Source organism: Aedes aegypti, chromosome 3 (genome assembly GCF_002204515.2).
Source record: "Aedes aegypti strain LVP_AGWG chromosome 3, AaegL5.0 Primary Assembly, whole genome shotgun sequence".
Classification (NCBI taxonomy): domain Eukaryota; kingdom Metazoa; phylum Arthropoda; class Insecta; order Diptera; family Culicidae; genus Aedes; species Aedes aegypti.
The window spans coordinates 362,811,396-362,829,292 of NC_035109.1; the positions used below are offsets into that span (position 1 = coordinate 362,811,396).

General features: G+C 37.5%; 1 protein-coding gene across 2 annotated transcripts in view; it reads right to left on the reverse strand.

Annotated features, from left to right (window-relative positions):
* The window catches only part of LOC5566873, a 326,698-nt gene that overhangs the window by 38,094 nt on the left and 270,707 nt on the right, over positions 1–17,897 (reverse strand). Inside the window, exon 2 of one of the 2 annotated variants that reach the window (XM_021848991.1) lies at positions 7,239–7,358. The exons of the other annotated variant lie outside the window; for it this stretch is intronic. Coding sequence (XP_021704683.1) covers positions 7,239–7,358 — 120 coding nt within the window. The remainder of the gene's footprint in view (positions 1–7,238; positions 7,359–17,897) is intronic. 2 annotated transcript variants of the gene reach the window in all.

Consider the following 17,897-nt stretch of genomic DNA (forward strand, 5'->3'; position numbering starts at 1 on the left):
TGAAAAAAAAAAAAAAATCAAAACTTCAAAGTCGATTTGAAAAACGGCCATTTCAGATTTTGATCATCCTTAAGCAAAAAGTTTCTAAAAGTCGTCCATACATTGCAAATTGGGCATATTTTAGGGAAAAAAGTTTTTTTAACTTCAATTTTTTTAAGTCCCAAACTGAAATTTATTTTTTTCAAAGATTTTGTTTTAAACCATCAAATATGATTGTATTTTCAAGTGATAAATGAGTTTGAATCAGAAAATAGGTTGTATTTTTTATTGAAAATAGTTAAAAAACGGAATTATACAGTGATTATGTTTTTTAAATGCAGGCAATCAATGAACTTCGCCTCTGCCTAAGAATCTGACGGATTTTTATGGTTTGAAAGGTATCACAACAGTATTGCAAACATTGAAAAGTAACAACCTTATCCATGCCCCATTAAATTCTCTTCTAAAAAAGGTTTTGTGAAAAAAAACTTACTAAACGTACCCGCGTTAAACGCCAGATGAATATGTTTGTATTGTTATCTACCTAAAAAAAAGTTGATAAGCTCATAACTCATGATTTTATTTGCAAATAACAGTCTGCTTTTCTACGAAACAAAAAAGACTTCTTAAAACAAGATTAAATAGCGACTTTTCTGAAAATTATAACGCTGCTCAAGGATATCACAGAAATAATTCCCAAGCAACGATGCACCAATTCTAGATTTACCATAAAAAAGATAATACATTGGAAAATGTTAGTTTTATTATAATATCAGACCCATGACACAATAGCAGTTCAGCTATTTATTTCAAAATTGATAAATTTTGTTAAACAAATCAAAAGTTATTTTTAAGTCAGATGGAGTTGCAGCTTATTATAAAAGACATGGATTGGAAGCAGAGTGGCACTTTTTTGCCACATCCCACGGCAAAGACGCTATTGGTGGCACTCTCAAGCGAATGGCAAAAAGAGCAAGTCTTGGAAAATACTATGGAGACACAATCGCAACTCCGCGAGAACTATTCGACTGGGCAGTGAAACAAACTGATACATGTATCACCAAATTAAATTTCTGTTATATATCTAATGAACAATATGTTAAAATGTCAGAGAAATTGGTGGAATTTTTTGATAAGGTTAAAACTGTCCCTGGTACCCAAAAATATCATTGTTTTATGCCTATTAGTGACACACAAATTGCAGCCAAACGGTATACGGTGAAGGGGTGCTGCCAATCGCGTGTCGAGTTGGCGTGAAATCCGTCAATTGTAACCGCTGATTTCAAAATTAGCTGTTCACTACACTTTTTTTTTATTAAATTTAGGGGAGGGATCTTTGTTTTATGGATGCCATGTTTCGCTAATAAAAATAACGTTGATGCTTTCTTTGCACGAATCGAGGCATTCCAAAAGATAATCGAATTATATAGTGTTGTTTAAACCTCTTATATTTATTTGTAATATTTTGAAACAGTTTTCATTTTCATTCCTATTTTTGGACGTACTATAAGACGAAAACGAATCATAATTAGAAATTGAAAAATACATAATAATATTTAGAAACATAATTTGAGAATATTGGTGATGAGCGTTTTGACGAGGGTTCATTAGCTGCTGAGCTGCTTATGTTTCTCAGAGAAGAAGCAGACAAAGTGTTTTATTTGAAATTTTGCCCTAAACGATCAATATCTTGACGGTTACGAATCATTTCCATCGTTCCGCTTCAAAAGAATAACTCCTTCGCGACCAGGCCATACACATTTTTTCAATATTCCCAACGCGTCCTGCATACCACGTACTTCTCACAGCATTGAATGTCCAAAGGAAGATAGCTCGTCGAAGCTTGAATTGAAAAATCTTTCGGTTACTTACTTTTGTCTTTGAAAACCCTCTGAAACTTTTTGTAAAATGACTGAAATTTAATCAGCTCAGTTTAAAGCATTTTTAAAGCATCATAGGAATCACTGAATGTTTTGGTTTGGAATTTAACGAAGAATACCTTCAATCAGTACCTCCAATCAGTTCTCTCGGCAGGATTTTCCCAAGAATCTAAGATCAGGATTTTTTCATAATATGTGTTCTCAAATTTCTCCGACAATTATTACAACGATTCTCTAGGAATTTGTTATTAAAATTTTAAGATGTTACCTCAATATTTGGGGCCTTCCTTAGCCGAGTCCGCGGGGGCATAGAGTATCATCGTACCTGCCACACGATATTTCATTTTTCATTTTGCTGGCGCTACGTCCTTCAAGACATGACCTGCGCCACAATGTTACGCCAACTAACTCGGTCCATGGCTGCTAACCTCCAATTCCTCGATCGCCCCACACTTCCAAGATCCTGCTCCACTTGGTCAAACCACCTAGCTCGTTGCGCTCCCCTTCGTCTTGTACCGGCCGGATTTGAGTTGAACACCATTTTTGCGGGATTGTTGTCCGGCATTCTCACAACATGTCCCGCCCATCGTACCCTTCCAGCTTTGGCAACTTTCGTGATACTGGGTTCACCGTAGAGTTGCGCAAGCTCGTGGTTCATTCTTCTCCTCCATACGCCGTTCTCACATACTCCGCCGAAGATCGTCCTAAGCACACGTCGTTCAAAAACTCCTAGCGCTTGCAGGTCCTCTTCGAGCATTGTCCACGTCTCATGCCCGTAGAGGACTACCGGTCTTATTAGCGTCTTGTACATGGTACACTTAGTACGGAAGTGAAGTTTACCAGACCGCAAGGTCTTGTGGAGTCCATAGTAAGCACGACTTCCGGCGATGATACGTCTTCGAATTTCTCTACTGCAGTTGTTATCCGACGTTATCAATGATCCGAGGTAGACGAATTCGTCCACCACCTCGAACTCATCCCCGTCGATCGTCACGCGTCTGCCTATGCGAGCTCTATCGCGCTCGGTTCCTCCAGCCAGCAGATATTTCGTCTTCGACGTATTTACCTTCAATCCAACCCGATCTGCTTCACGTTTCAGCCTGGTATACTGTTCCGCAACCACCTGGAACGTTCTTCCGACAATGTCCACGTCGTCAGCGAAACAAATGAACTGGCTGGATTTATTGAAGATCGTGCCCCGCATGTTGAAGCCCGCCCGTTTCATAACACCTTCTAGCGCAATATTGAACAGGAGGCAGGAAAGACCATCGCCTTGTCGAAGTCCTTTGCGTGTTTCAAACGGGTCCGATAAAGCACCCGATATCTTCACACAGCACTGTACACTATCCATCGTAGCTTTGATCAGTCTAGTCAGTTTCCCGGGAAAACCGTTCTCGTCCATAATCTTCCATAGCTCTTCGCGGTCGATGGTATCATAGGCCGCTTTGAAATCGATGAATAGGTGGTGCGTAGGGACTTGATATTCGCGACACTTTTGGAGGATCTGCCGCAACATAAAGATTTGGTCTGTCGTCGATCGACCGTCCACAAATCCGGCTTGATAACTTCCAACAAATCTGCTTGCCAGTGGCGATAGACGGCGGAAGATGATCTGGGAAAGCACTTTATAGGCTGCATTAAGAATGGTGATCGCTCAATAGTTCTCACATTCTAACTTGTCACCCTTTTTGTATATTGGGTATATTATTCCCTCCTTCCACTCCTCCGGTAGCTGTTCTGTATCCCAGATCCTGGCTATCAATCGGTGCAGACAAGTGGCCAACCTGTCCGGGCCCATTTTAAAAAGTTCCGCTCCAATACCATCCTTTCCAGCTGCTTTGTTGTTCTTGAGCTGTTTGATAGCATCCTTAACTTCACCTATTGTGGGAGTTGGCACGTCTCCCTCATCCGCCGTACTGATGGAGCCATTCCTCCTGCTGTCTTGATCTTCCTCCTCTGCGCCGTTTAGGTGTTCATCGTAGTGCTGCTTCCACCTTTCAATCACCTCACGTTCGTCCGTCAAGATACCACCATCCTTATCCCGGCACATTTCGGCTCGCGGCACAAAGCCTTTGCGGGATGCATTTAGTTTCTTGTAGAACTTGCGTGTTTCTTGAGAACGATACAACTGCTCCATCTCTTCGCACTCCAACTCTTCCAGGCGGCGCTTTTTATCCCGGAATAGATGGGTTTGCTGTCTTCGCTTCTGTTTGTATCGTTCCACGTTTTGACGGGTGCCTTGCTGCAGCATCATCGCCCGCGCTGCATTCTTCTCGTCCAAAACCGTCTGACACTCCTCGTCGAACCAACCGTTCCGTCGATTTGCTTCCACGAACCCAATGGCACCTTCCGCTGCGTTGTTTATGGCTGCTTTGAGACTATTCCAGCAGTCCTCAAGAGGGGCTTCGGTGAGCTCTCCCTCTTCCGGCAACGCTGCCTCAAGGCTTTGCGCGTATTCAGTTGCGACTTCGGGTTGCTTGAGTCGCTCCAGATTGTACCGGGGCGGGCGTCGGTACCGAATGTTGTTCACAACGGAGAGTCGTTGGCGCACTTTAACCGTCACAAGGTAGTGGTCCGAATCGATGTTTGCGCCGCGATAGGTTCTGACGTCGATAATGTCCGAGAAGTGCCTTCCATCAATCAAAACGTGGTCGATTTGTGATTCAGTCTGCTGGGGTGGCGAAATCAATCAGTCTAAGGCCGTTTTCGTTCGTAAGCTGGTGAGCGCTGAACTTCCCTATAATCGGTCTAAATTCCTCCTCCTGGCCAACCTGAGCGTTGAGATCTCCGATAACGATTTTGACATCATGGCTTGGGCAGCCGTCGTATTCACGTTCCAGCTGCGCGTAGAAAGCGTCCTTATCGTCATCGTCACTTGCTAGGTGAGGGCTGTGCACGTTGATTATGCTGATATTGAAAAATTGCCACACGATATATGAATGCAAAAATGGCAACTTTGGCAAAGAAAGGTCTTAGTGGAAGTGCTCATTGAATACTAAGCTGAGAAGCAGGCTGTGGCCCAGTGGGGACGTCATGCCAAGAAGAAGAAGAACTATAACATTTCTGCAAAAATAATTTCTGCCATGCTCTTCACAATGTCGAATTTTTTCAACGTTTTTTTTTCTTGTCAACTAAGAATTCCTACAGATGTTCATGCAGGATTTTTTTTTCTAAGGGGTTGGCAACGGCTTTAGTATTTTGAAAGAGTTTATAAAATTATTTTTGGAGAAATCCTTTAAATAGTTTTTGGAAAAACTTTAGTGAGAAAGATAGAAATATCTAGTTTTCTTGAGCAGTTAATGCCGAGACAATCTGAGACTAAGATGATAATAAATGTTCTTAACGTGCTTGACGTGAAAAATTTCAAGAAAAATCCGATGAAAATTTTTTACATTGATTCCTGAAAATACTAGGAGTCAGTATCTCTGAAACTCCTGGAGGGGGGTATGATCCCTGAAGAAATGGGAAAGTATTGAAATATATGTTAAAATGATCATTGGAGAAGCATCTAGTTGAGTTCTTCGATGAATACTTCGTGATGTATTCTGAAAGAATTCATTGAAGTAGTTTTTGGAGAAAACTTTGCTACAATCCCCGGAGAAAGTAATTGAATTATTCCATCAATATTTTTGAACAATCACCTAGAGAATATTGTTCCTAGAGGAGTTTCGAATTCTTGAAAGAATGTCTGAAAGCATTCCTGAAGGATTCTCCGTGAGATTCTTAAGATAAAATGTTGAGCAATTCTTGACGGATTTTCCACTAATCAAATCTTCAGACTTTTCCAATCCAATCCAATCCTTACTTCTGATGGAAAAACAGTTTAGCCCATGTTTTCATGGTCGATGTAACATGTAACCACTTGTGCTATGATTGATGCAAAAATCCGTTCTCGTGCTCCCGGCTGCATTATTTATTCTGTTGAAAAAATCAGACAAATAATTTGTCAGGGATTGAAGCTCAAAGATTGACTGAGGGTGATTTTTTTATGTACCCTTTTACTAAGAGTTTCATTTTTTTACCAAAAAAATCGAGATATTTTTTTTTTGTTTTTTTTAAATGTATTTTTGCGCCATTTTTTCACAAATTATCAAAAAAAAAAAAACTGCGGTATTGACAACTATTCATCTAGTTCTGACGATATTCTGATATTCTTTGCGGGACCGAAATAACTCATTTAAATTTTTTTTGGCCATCTGCTTAGTTTTTCTGAAAAAAAAAAAACATGCAAATTGGCTTAGTTGTCCGAAAGTTACAATAAGATGTTTTTGAATTTTCCAAAATCTTTTTACGGCTAGAAACATTAATGATCATTGCTCGAGAGCGGTTGGACCAAATTGTTTAATTTTTACTACAAACTCCATCCAAGTATTGTTTTTAAAAGCGAATAATCGAACATAAGAAAAAATCTGTAGCCTGCGATATTAACGTGGGTTATGTCTACGGGTCGGACCCTCTTTTTGGTTTAAAAACGCTTTTAGTTATACCAAACTAAGCAATATTTGAAATATTCGATAGCTTTAATTTGCAGAACAAAACAACTGACTGCGTTGGAAATTTGATCGATTAGTAGTAACTCGTTGGTTGCAACCAATCCAATGATTTTTTGTTTAAGACCATTCATTTGTCCTCTAGATTTGTGGTGGTCTTAAAAATTTAGAGGAGGTTATAACCCAACTGCACCTCATTATGTTTTCGACGTTATGGGGGATGATTTGTAATTGGAAGGTTAAAAATATTCTGTTGGTGAGCATTCTTCCATATATTTTGAAAGAAACAGTTTAGATGCAAAATATGATTCTCTTGAATTTAAAATGGAAACAATCCTTCAAGTTGAAGAAATCCATTTTTTCCGACAGAATACATTCAAACTTTCAGGGTGATAAAGTTTTGTTGGGATACTTATCCTCGCTGTAATGAGGATTTCACCAAAATTGAAAAATTTACGTTTTGTTCATACTGTCGCTTACGTCAACTAGTTTGTGCGTGCAAAGTGCAGGAACGATCGAATTTTCTTTCAAAAAACTATCAAAGTTATCCCGTTTTACGGTACTTTAACAAACGGTTCTTATTTTTGAGAGGCGTTTTGGACTGAGTACTTGTTGGTTGCTGGTCAAGCGAATGAGAGCATTTTTGTATGCTGTATCGGTGCTTTTCAACGGGATTAGGGTGAGCTGAGGGGTTAGCAAAACAATCAACACTGAACATAAAACACATTATGAACAACACACAAACATGTGAGGGTGCGAATAAATCCCGATCAACGTCCGTCACTCGGGAGGATCGGGTGGGTGGAAGCAACTCCCCTCAGGGCATTGATTCGTTCAAGAGATTGATGTTGAAGAAATGTGGGTCTAAGTATCTGGAGTGAGTACGTACCTGGATATCGTGCCTGCTGCGGGGGATAGTAACAGAAGGGATGTGTCATGTGTGCTGGAAAGTAATGATACATGCGTGGCGTGTAGCTCGGGGGTGCCGCCGTAACCAGTGCAACGCGATCTAGAAATATATGCAAAATGGGTTTTTGTTTGTTTACCAGGGCGGGTGGTGTAACGTGAGAGTGAGGTGAGTAGTTGAGCTCTTGAGGCTTGGTTTTTACGGTTGGAGCTTTAGGGTCCAATTTAAAAACTAAGCTCTGTCTTTTTCTATGATCGATGGTGTTGCTTTACACGGGATGTGTGTGTGTGCGTATGTCTTTTTTACGGTGTGGTTGTGCCTAGTGCGGTGGATAATGGTGATATTGTTGATTTTATAATGTTGGATCATTATGATTCTCTTGGATGTAACTATTTTCATTTGTACAGATATTTACAGTGAATATTTTGACTTCAGAGTTTTCCAAGTAACATTGGTAGTTGAATAACAGCATATTCAGCCAAAATTTTGTTTATACAGCCCCTTTTTAGCTGAACAAACTATTATTCAGCTTTCGATGTAATCTGGGAACTGTTCATACAGATAATCGTTTTATAATGCCTTCAATAGACCACTTTTTCACAATTTTCATTTCATTACACCCATGTCCAAAAAAAAGGAATATATTTTTGTCCAGAACTGCTTGTATGTCATTGCCAAATTTATAATTTGTTTTCTGGAAAACGAAGATGAAAGAAAACATATTGAACAAATTTCGGATTTTGGACATTACGCCAAATTCCATTTCTTTATTTCTATGAGAGAAAACATCTATGGAATAAGTATCTTCGAGGTACATACAAAATGAAAGCATTAACCCTCTCCTTTTATTTGGTGATAAACGGAAAAGATTCATTTTTGATGTATATGCATCAGATTTTGAAAAATCAAAATCCTCATAGGTTGCATAACAGCAAACTGTTCAAACTGATATTAGCACAATATTGTTTAACTTCATAAACAACGTTAGTTTTGAATTGAGCAAGAAATCTTTAAAATAAACTTTTGCCCCACTTTTCTCTATGTATCATAAGAATTTTTCACACATATATGAATTACGGAAGCATAAATAGTATGTACAAGAGGCATAAACTTACCTTAGAATAAAAGATCAATGTACAAAGACCGCAAATTAAATGATCAGCAATCATACTACCGCCAACCAAACTCTGAAATGTTTGCAAAACATTTCCCATTCAACCGCCGCAACAGAGCGATCCCTCTAATGAGCATGATTGATTAGGTTTTTCTTATGGGGCTATTTTTATTTTTTATGACACGCTCCACCACCGTCGATTCGCGACTTCCGATTCCCAGACTCTTCCAAGGAGCCACTCAACAATTAAGGCGCTAGCTAGCTAGCGAGATAGTGCCTCGCGCTTTGGCTTCTGATAGATTGGCACCACAATTCATTAAGAACGCCGTTCCGAGCCATTCAGAGTGTCGTCGTTTCGCATAATAAACACCGTCCAACATTAGAACACCGAACTAAAACCGGGAAACGCGAAATACATCTTCGAAGAAGACACACGGTGTGGTCCTCTTCGGGCGGCTCAATAGAACGTCAAGGTAGTAGGAAGATTTTTATCGCTACAACTCTTTTTTCGCCAAAATCCCACATTAATTAACGCTTGGAGTCGGGTTTCCAGTTGCTCATTGGAGTACGAAGATTGGGAGGAGATAACTTTATGGCGGTCTAGTCGGGTTGATTATGTGAGAACTTTTTGGTTATTGTTCCGAGAGGGATAGAGTGGGATTGAAATTTTACGAGAAAATGTGGATTTGGTTGCTTTTCAGTTTACGTTCTTGGCTTTGGAAGTTCTATGATTTTTTAAGCGACTGATTGCGTCATAGTGTTAACGTATTCTTAAAAAAAAAAACTTTGATTTTCGAACATACATTGTTAGAATAATTCAAAGTTATCTGTCAAATCGTGCACTTCAGGTTAAATATCAGAACTCCAAGTCTGAAAGACTTCCCATAAGAGCTAGTGATCCTCAAGGCAGCATTTTGGGACCAATATAATACAATATTTTCACAACTGAGTTACCTCAGGGATGCCAAACAAATTTTTGATTCTCGTTGAAGAATACTGAAAGATTTTCGAAAAATGTCCTGGAGTAATTCTTGAACATATTTTGTAGAAGAGTAGGAATTATGAAGGTCATTCTTATATCTTCCAAGAAATTTCTTAAGATAAGTAAAATTGAGTTAGTTAAGTTAAATTATACAATAACGTTTGTCATGTCAGTCATAATTGAAATGGTTAGTAAAAACTATGAAAACATCGGAAAATTCAGGATATGGTGTCAACATTTAGGTCAAATTGGTTGAACTTTTTATTTCCATAGAGATGGTACGCCTCAAAACTCTATCTTAGAAGTTAAGAACGTGGGTTAGCGTCGAATTATTTGATTCACATGACTGCTGTTAGAAACAAAAAATCCTATCGTACTGTCCAAAATCATACAAGGCGTGATTCATCAATCTTCAGATGATAAGAACAACCGCTGTGCAAAAATCAGTCAGAAATAGCCCTCAACTGATCGGCCTGAGGCAAAGTTACTGTAAAGTTGAGCTCTCCGCATTCCAATACTGCATATTCTCCACCATCATCGGTTGCATACCAAATCCACCAACAGAACAAAACACAGGAAGAAATTTACCCGGAACGACGGGAATTTCGTCCGATAAGTGGCGATCATCGAAGGTGTGCGAACATGAATGCGTGCTGGCCCCTAACTATTCTGCAAAGTCTACCATCACGGAGGAATGTTTGGGGAAGATAGCTCCAATCCGTGAGGACCATTGATTACCGTTTTTCTGCACCATTCTATAGGTAGTCGCGGATATGCAAACGAGCGATGTCTCGCAGTCGATGTTCTCGCCGGAACATCTTCGGAAATCCTTCACCTTAATCGTTGCTCATACTTCGGGGATCGTGGATGCTTCAAGCAGAAGCAGTAGGGTGGCCCATAATGATTAAACTATAAACATAATTAGGTACATCCTCATATTTGTTCTATCGGACCTCAAGAAGCTGCTGTGGAAGTTAGAGCGAAATCCGTCAACTCTAATGGGAAACTAAACGAGCTGAAAGTTTGTATGGATAAAATCGATCAAATATGTGGGAAAAACGGTTCCAAATACATTTTCCACCGTAGATGGCGATATAGTCGATGATAAATCTAGAGATAGTAGATCGGGGAATCTTTAAATAATTAATTAGAGGAATTCATCGACCACAGCGCCATCTATACTTTAAAATATAATTAGCCGCCCTTAAAGTTGGCGGATTTTGCTCAAATTTTCACAGGAGCTTCCGTGGATCCAAATGAACAAGTTCGAGCGGTGAAACTCAAAAGTTTCGCAGTTTAAAAATGGGCCACCTTACTTAGACAGCGTATTCCCAGCCATCCATTATCTGCATACCTGCACTCCTGATCACCGCATATGCGCGCCGCTTCGGGCATTGTTTAAGCACCACCGTACGCCGAGCCTTGCACTTTTCAACTTTACACTCTTGGCAAAAGGTGACTAACTGGCCCTATGGTAAGCGAAGGTGCGGATTATGGGTTGGTGTTTTCTCGCAACGCGACACGACACTTCCTCCCAGACTGGGACCCGCGTTCGCCATCGAAATCGCCGTGCAATTGTGCACAGCAAAAAATATATTGTAATATTACCTAAATTTTGCTGCACATGAGTCTCTTTGCAAGCATAGTGTACAAAACAAAACCAGCCAGCGATAGTTGAAAATCGAGATCTTATATTTACACGTAACGTAATTTTAGCCTCAATCATGCAAAGCCAATTCTCATGTAATTATTAATGATAAAACCTATAAACACATCTATTATATACAACATTGTTACCAAAATCCTTAATATTGAACGCGAAATGTCTTCTCTCGAAGAATGTTGCATGCAAAACTGCTAGGTTTACATGATTTTAACGCGAAAATTCAATCATTCATAATGCACATGACATGACAAGCAGTCGATCCATCCATGTGCATCATTTTTGACAGAATATTCAGCGTAGAATCATGTAAACTGAGCATTCTTGTTTGCAATTTCACTTTCAAGATGCAAGAAAGCATGCAATATTGGCAAATGTTGGATGCAAGATCATGAAATGTTTCAGTTTCACTCAATATTGCAAGCATTTTCGAATGCAATGAGATAGTTTACATTAATTATCGTTGAATGCTCAGTTGCAACTTCTTTTACATGATTATCATAAAACATTACGTGCGATGTAAATTTGAGATTTTATTTATGAGTATAGAAACAATTTGAGAAATTGAAAAAATAGATGTTTATATGGGATTTGAATACTTATCTAGCGAGTGAGAACTGCATTCGATACCTCTCGGCCATTTTATCATGGCATGAAAAACAAAAATTATTTAGAGAACAGCACAGCAAAATATACGCAAATTTTACCAACATAATTTACATGCATTTCGTCAAAACATTAACCATGGAAAAGTCAACCGAAATATCAAGAAGAAGAATAAAATCAGGCCCTTGAAATTTTTTGCCTTTGGAATCGCAAATAATTACGTAAATCCAAAATTTCATGAAAACTTCTAGCAAGATTGAAAATAGGAATAAATTTAGTGATGTTAAATATATTTTTACTAAAATTTGCTCCTCAAATTCCCGTGCCAATATCCTTCTGAATTCCGACAGAAATAGCGGCAAAAATTTGAATTTTATTTTGAGATTATTTGGTCGGAGTTCAGAAAGACTGAGCCAAGGCTTATTTTAATGGTTTCAAAAAAAAACGTACCCCAGGCATTCGAAATATCAAAATATTTGCATTAATTGTTCTGATAATTGAACTTATCTTTTCGATGCCACTTCTGTATCAAATAACAGAGGAAAAAACAGAATTGATGGATTTAATGATATTCCTTTAGAACACCAAATTATCATGTCCTCCGGTTTGTCTGAACACCGGCCATTTTATTTTCAAAGTTGTCATTTAAAATTTACTACTATTACACAAACTACAATTTGCGAAAAAAAATATTCAGACGACATAGCATTGGGGCCTTCCTCAGCCGAGTGGTTAGAGTCCGCGGCTACAATGCATAGCCATGCTGAAGGTGTCTGGGTTCGATTCCCGGTCGGTTCAGGATCTTTTCGTAAAGGAAATTTCCTTGACTTCCCTGGGCATAGAGTATCATCGTACCTGCCACACAATATACGAATGCGAAAATGGCAACTTTGGCAAAGAAAGCTCTCAGTTAATAACTGTGGAAGTGCTCATAAGAACACTAAGCTGAGAAGCCGGCTCTGTCCCAGTGAGGTCGTTAATGCCAAGAAGAAGAAGATGAAGCATTGACTTTGAAGTCCATCCATGCTCGTTCAGACGATTAAGTCTTCATTTTCTCAAATGTCTGGTAAAAAGGAAGCTGTCGTTGTGTAATCCATTTCTCGAAGAGTGAAATCTTATTCACGCGATTTTATTGACTTCTCGTGAAATACATAATAGAGGTGCAACAAATCTGAAAATAGATTTTTATGCTCATATGAAGTAACGAACTTTGGCAACTTCGAAACAATTAACAGATTAATTGCACACGACATTTCAGCTGGAATTTATCCAAAAAAATCTCCAAGTCTCATCACCAATACCCTTTTAAGAAATTTCTTCACAAATTTTCAATCATACCAACAAAAATGTGCGAAAATACTCGAATAACTTCACCAGATAGAGCTCAAGGAATTGTACCAATATATTTTCAAGAAATTTTGTAAGCAGTTATATTACAAATTTGTATTGATATTGCTCTTTTGATTACTGTAAGAATATGGAGTAGTAACTGAAATATTTTTTGTAGAAACTGCTGCATTAATATTCTTGATTCATTTCCAGATGATATAAATATAGATAATGGATGGCCTAATGAATGAATTGTTACTTTTTTGTAATGTTTAATTGGTGAAAGAATACCCTACTTTGAAAGTTATTTAAAAAAATCTAGTTATAATCCTAGAAGGATGTTGTAAAGAAAACTCTGGAAAAAATATTCGCTCAAGATAATATTGGAATAAAGTACTTCTCCGAAAAGCATAACTGATGCATATGGCATCGATTCCCAAACTTGGGTCAGCGAAGCGCTGGCAGGTCTGGTTGTCGCGAAAGCCAAGTTTGGAAAGCGATGACATATGGAAAAAGCAGACATTGAGAAAATAACTCAAACTTTGATGTTTGTCTTCTCATACAAATGTTCATAATTTTTTAGTACATTTCTGCATATTACCACACATATTTAGCACCATCACCGAGATAGCTCATTTTGCTCCTAATGATAAGCAAAAATATATAAACTTGCACATAATTCACGCTGTTAATTGTTCAATTGTTATGTCTTTTATTTTCAACATGGGACTGCGCTAACTTAATATTTTCCCTCAACCTGTTTAGTTTTTAGATGCGACTTAAAGTATGTATTGAAAAACAAATGCCAAGATGAAAAAAAGGTGTTGGAAAAATACATAAGGGACAGTTATACTTTTATGGAGAGTATTATGGATTATTATACAATGAAATTTCTAGCAGAGATTGTAGAAACATCTGAAGAAATAGAAACCAGGTTATTCTTCTGGAATATTCTCAAAATAAGATCCTGTTAGATTCAATATAGAAAATTCTTGAATAATATCAGCAAGTTATTCTTCGACGTGAAGCTCGTAAATTTCTAAAGAAGTTTGCATGAAAAAATACAAAGAAATAATAGAGGAATCCAAGAAATACATTTCGAATTTCAGAAAAAGAGCATGAAAACTTTATGAAGAAATTGTGAAAAGTATGCTGAAGGAATGAACTGACGGAAATGTTAAAGGATTTTCTGGAAGAACTGTTGGAGCAATTCTCTGGAGGAAGTTATTTGAAGTATTGGAAAACTTTCAACTCATTAACATTTGATGTCAATTACATTTAAATAAAATTATAACGACTGCTGAATGGACGAAATGATTTAATACGAAATATAAATCAATTCAAAGGTATTAGGTACTTTCGTGACAACAGAACTGAGTGCGCTTTGAAAAGCCAAAGCAAGCGCTTTAGTTTTTTTCTTCTCACCGCCGGACAGAATGTTTCGTTTTTTTTTATTCCGCTGCATGCTGTGGGGCGAGCGACGAAATTAGGATCATTCTTGTCCGCTTCGCGTTGTGCGAGTGCTAAAAGATATTAGTTTACAGTCAAGGATGGATTGCTTACTGGTGAGCTCGTTTCATCGTTATGATAACACTTTTTTTATCGTGACAATGTTACGTTTAATCAATACTCAAACAATCTATGGATGGTTCGTCACTTAAAGTGTTGCCATAAACCCTCATTCCTGGTTAATGTTATTTCAATACAGTAAGGACCCGTTTTTGTCAGATTTTGAATTTTAGGCTGACAAATTGGGGAACCTTACAAAATCGGGTCATTTTATTTTGTTCCTATTTTTAAAATGTTGACGTGTTAATAATTGCTTGTGAACCACGTCAAGAGCTTACATGGACTTTTAAAGAGGCAATGGACATGGACGTATCCAGGTTTTTTTTATCAGGGAGGAGAATATCGGTTCTTAAAATTTCATTCCAGATTTTCACGCCAAACCGACCTCTGCACGCTTTTTGCATGAAACATAAAACTATGCATGATTTCCCCCCTTTTTTTTCATAGTATGGAAAGTGAAGTCCTAAACGCGTCTTGTTTTAGTGTTGAGTGACGAGTCTTTTTAAGAGGGCAGCGTCCGTCATTGATATCAGAATTTTCGAAAGCATTTTTTTCGTTCAAAATCAAGAAAATTTACATGAAAATGTAATCTATCTCACTTAATTCTATTCTCCACCCGAAACACAGTAAACACATTTTGGTCTAATAATTTTCAGTTTTGAACAGAAAAAATGCTTTTGAAGTTTCGATGATGACGACGATTACAATGACGGATTCTGCCCCCTTAAAGTCTTGGGGATTTACCTATTGGAAAAATTCTGAAGATTCGGTTCGTTGTGGTTCATTTGATCGACAATTTTACTCTGGCCAGTAAGACAAACGGAATCAACCTGAGTTCCTAGTTATATATCTCAGAATTTCTCCCAGAATACCAAAATTCCTCAAGAGGTTCATATTGAAATTCCATTGTTCTTTTGTAGAAACTCCTTCGGATTAGCATACATAATTGTCTCGAAGCTCTTCTTGGAATTCTTTAAAGCACAATTCAAAGAATGTTTCATTCGGAGATTTCCCCAAAAATTCTCCTAAACATTATTTTAAAACTCATCCAGAAGCGTTTCGAACATGTTTTCAAGAATTTGTCCTAGAATGTTTGTAAAAATATTTCGCACTGTACAAATTTTATTTAGTTCTCATGGATTAGTTTTTGGTGTGTTCTTAGCGCAGACGTATTAAATTATATTAAATTAGATTACATGAAGTCGTGTATAAATCTCTGAAATTATTCCTATACATGTGGGATGATTAAATGCTTGTTTTTTTCGTGAAATTTCCGGTCAAATTCCTGAAAATGTTTTGAGATGATTCCTGTAGGTATCCTTCAATTAAACATAGAAATTCCTCAAAAAAAAAAAAAAAAAAAAAATCAGAAGGGAAATTAAATGAATATCTTTAAAACAATTTTTATAGGAATATCGAAATTAGAGAAAAATAGATTTTTATGAGCCGTAGGTCAAACTTTACAATGAATATTCTAAGAAACCTTCAACAAATGAAGTTATTGTATGAAATGGAATGAATTTTGCATTTTAGTAAAAAAAGATAATTATCGAAGTAATTTAAAAAAATAAATAATTCTATATAAATTTTGAGTATAGTGGTCGAGTTCAATGGAGAATGTATGAAGAAATTTTCATTTAGACGAAAAACCCCTTCAGTGTATCCAGGGTGTTTCTGGAACAATTTATAAAATTATTTCTTGAGAAATTTTTGAGAAAAAGCTTCAGCAGGATGCCATAAAGTCTTGAGAGAAAATCTCGGAAGAACTCATGAATGAACCTACACACATAGTTTTGTTGTCATAAACTCGGCTTTGTGAATCTCGTTTTTTCAGTTTTAAGCATGATTTTACTAGTAAATTATCAGGTTGCTTAGTAACGAAACATGATTTTATGATACTCGAGATCTCATGAAATTTACAGTGCATATCTCGTTCAATATAAGCCGAGATTCGACATACTTAATTAGGTTTTCATGGAAGAATTCCAAGAAGCATCTCCAAAAACACCTTAAAATTTTGTTAAGGAATCTATGGAGGAATTAGATGTACTCCCAGGCAGTGTTGCATTTGAACGTATTCAGTTTGCGTTCCAGTTCAAACCTTTAAACAAGGGATCTAGTAGGCTTGCACATTGAGCAGCTCAAAAATCTGAACCCGTGTGAGCTGGAAATTGAACGTGATATGAAAACTTTTTTCATGCCAGATAGTCGACATATTTCAATGTGAAAGTTTTACAAAGTTGTTCAGAAACATTCAATGTTCCATATATTTCGAATGTTATGAACTTAATATAGTCTGATGTTGTTTCTCTGGTTTCAACTTCATTGTGCAATTGGAAGTGAAGGGGTCGTTCATGAGCAGGTGCAGAATCTTTGCACAAGGGTTCAATGCTTACTTAGATCTCGTGTAAAATTTAAACGCATTCAGTTCACTTTGTTGGCTCGCGTTCCGTTTAAAATGCATCTCTGTTCCCAGGGACGATTTATGGATTAATCTGAGGAATAATCGGAGAAACACGTTTAAAAATATGAATGAAATCCCGAGAGGAATTTCTGAATAACACAAGGAGCTTTCTCTAATAACTTTAATGATATTATTTTGCTGACAATATATTTGGCAGAAACTTTTTGAATTTGACAGATTTGATAAAACCTTCGAATAATTTCTGCCAAGATGTTTTCTATAAGGCTAATTAGTTGGTGGACTCAATAAGTTTTCCAATTTATCATGACGTAATTATTGTATAAATGCGAACGTTGGAGACAATCTTTGAATAATTCAAACAGATTAATCTTAATCTTAATCTCGTGTAATATTTTGTTTCCATAGTCTAGAGAAGAGAAGGTATTGCCATTGCCCCCTCTGGCTGCGCCCATGACATCAAACATCATCATCAATATTAATGGAAACGTGTTAAACCATGACGAAAACAATTTTTTGACAAATTTGAAATTGGCTGACAAAATCGGGTAAGTACTGTACATACATACATATCTTTATCTTTTCGTTTATTACTAATAATAACCATTGCATAGTTTGGTTTTATCCATGGATCGCATCATCGATCAAAGGTACACCCCACACTCAGGCAAATGGACTATCGATAAACATAGGAACCCCTTATGAAAATTCGCCACAAGGAATCGGGTTGAAATTCATAAATTTGCCTTATGAAACCGAAATTTGAAAACAAAAATAGTTTTCGCGGCAACCTAGAATCGAACCAAGGACCTTGCGATCGATAGGCTCGTGCGTATACCCCGCGCCTATCGACGCCTTGGTGTGGAGTGATGCTAAAGCGATACATAAAGCGTTCGTGTTGCGATAATCGTTCCATCTTTCATAAGGCAAAATGTATAAATTCCGATCCTGCAGAT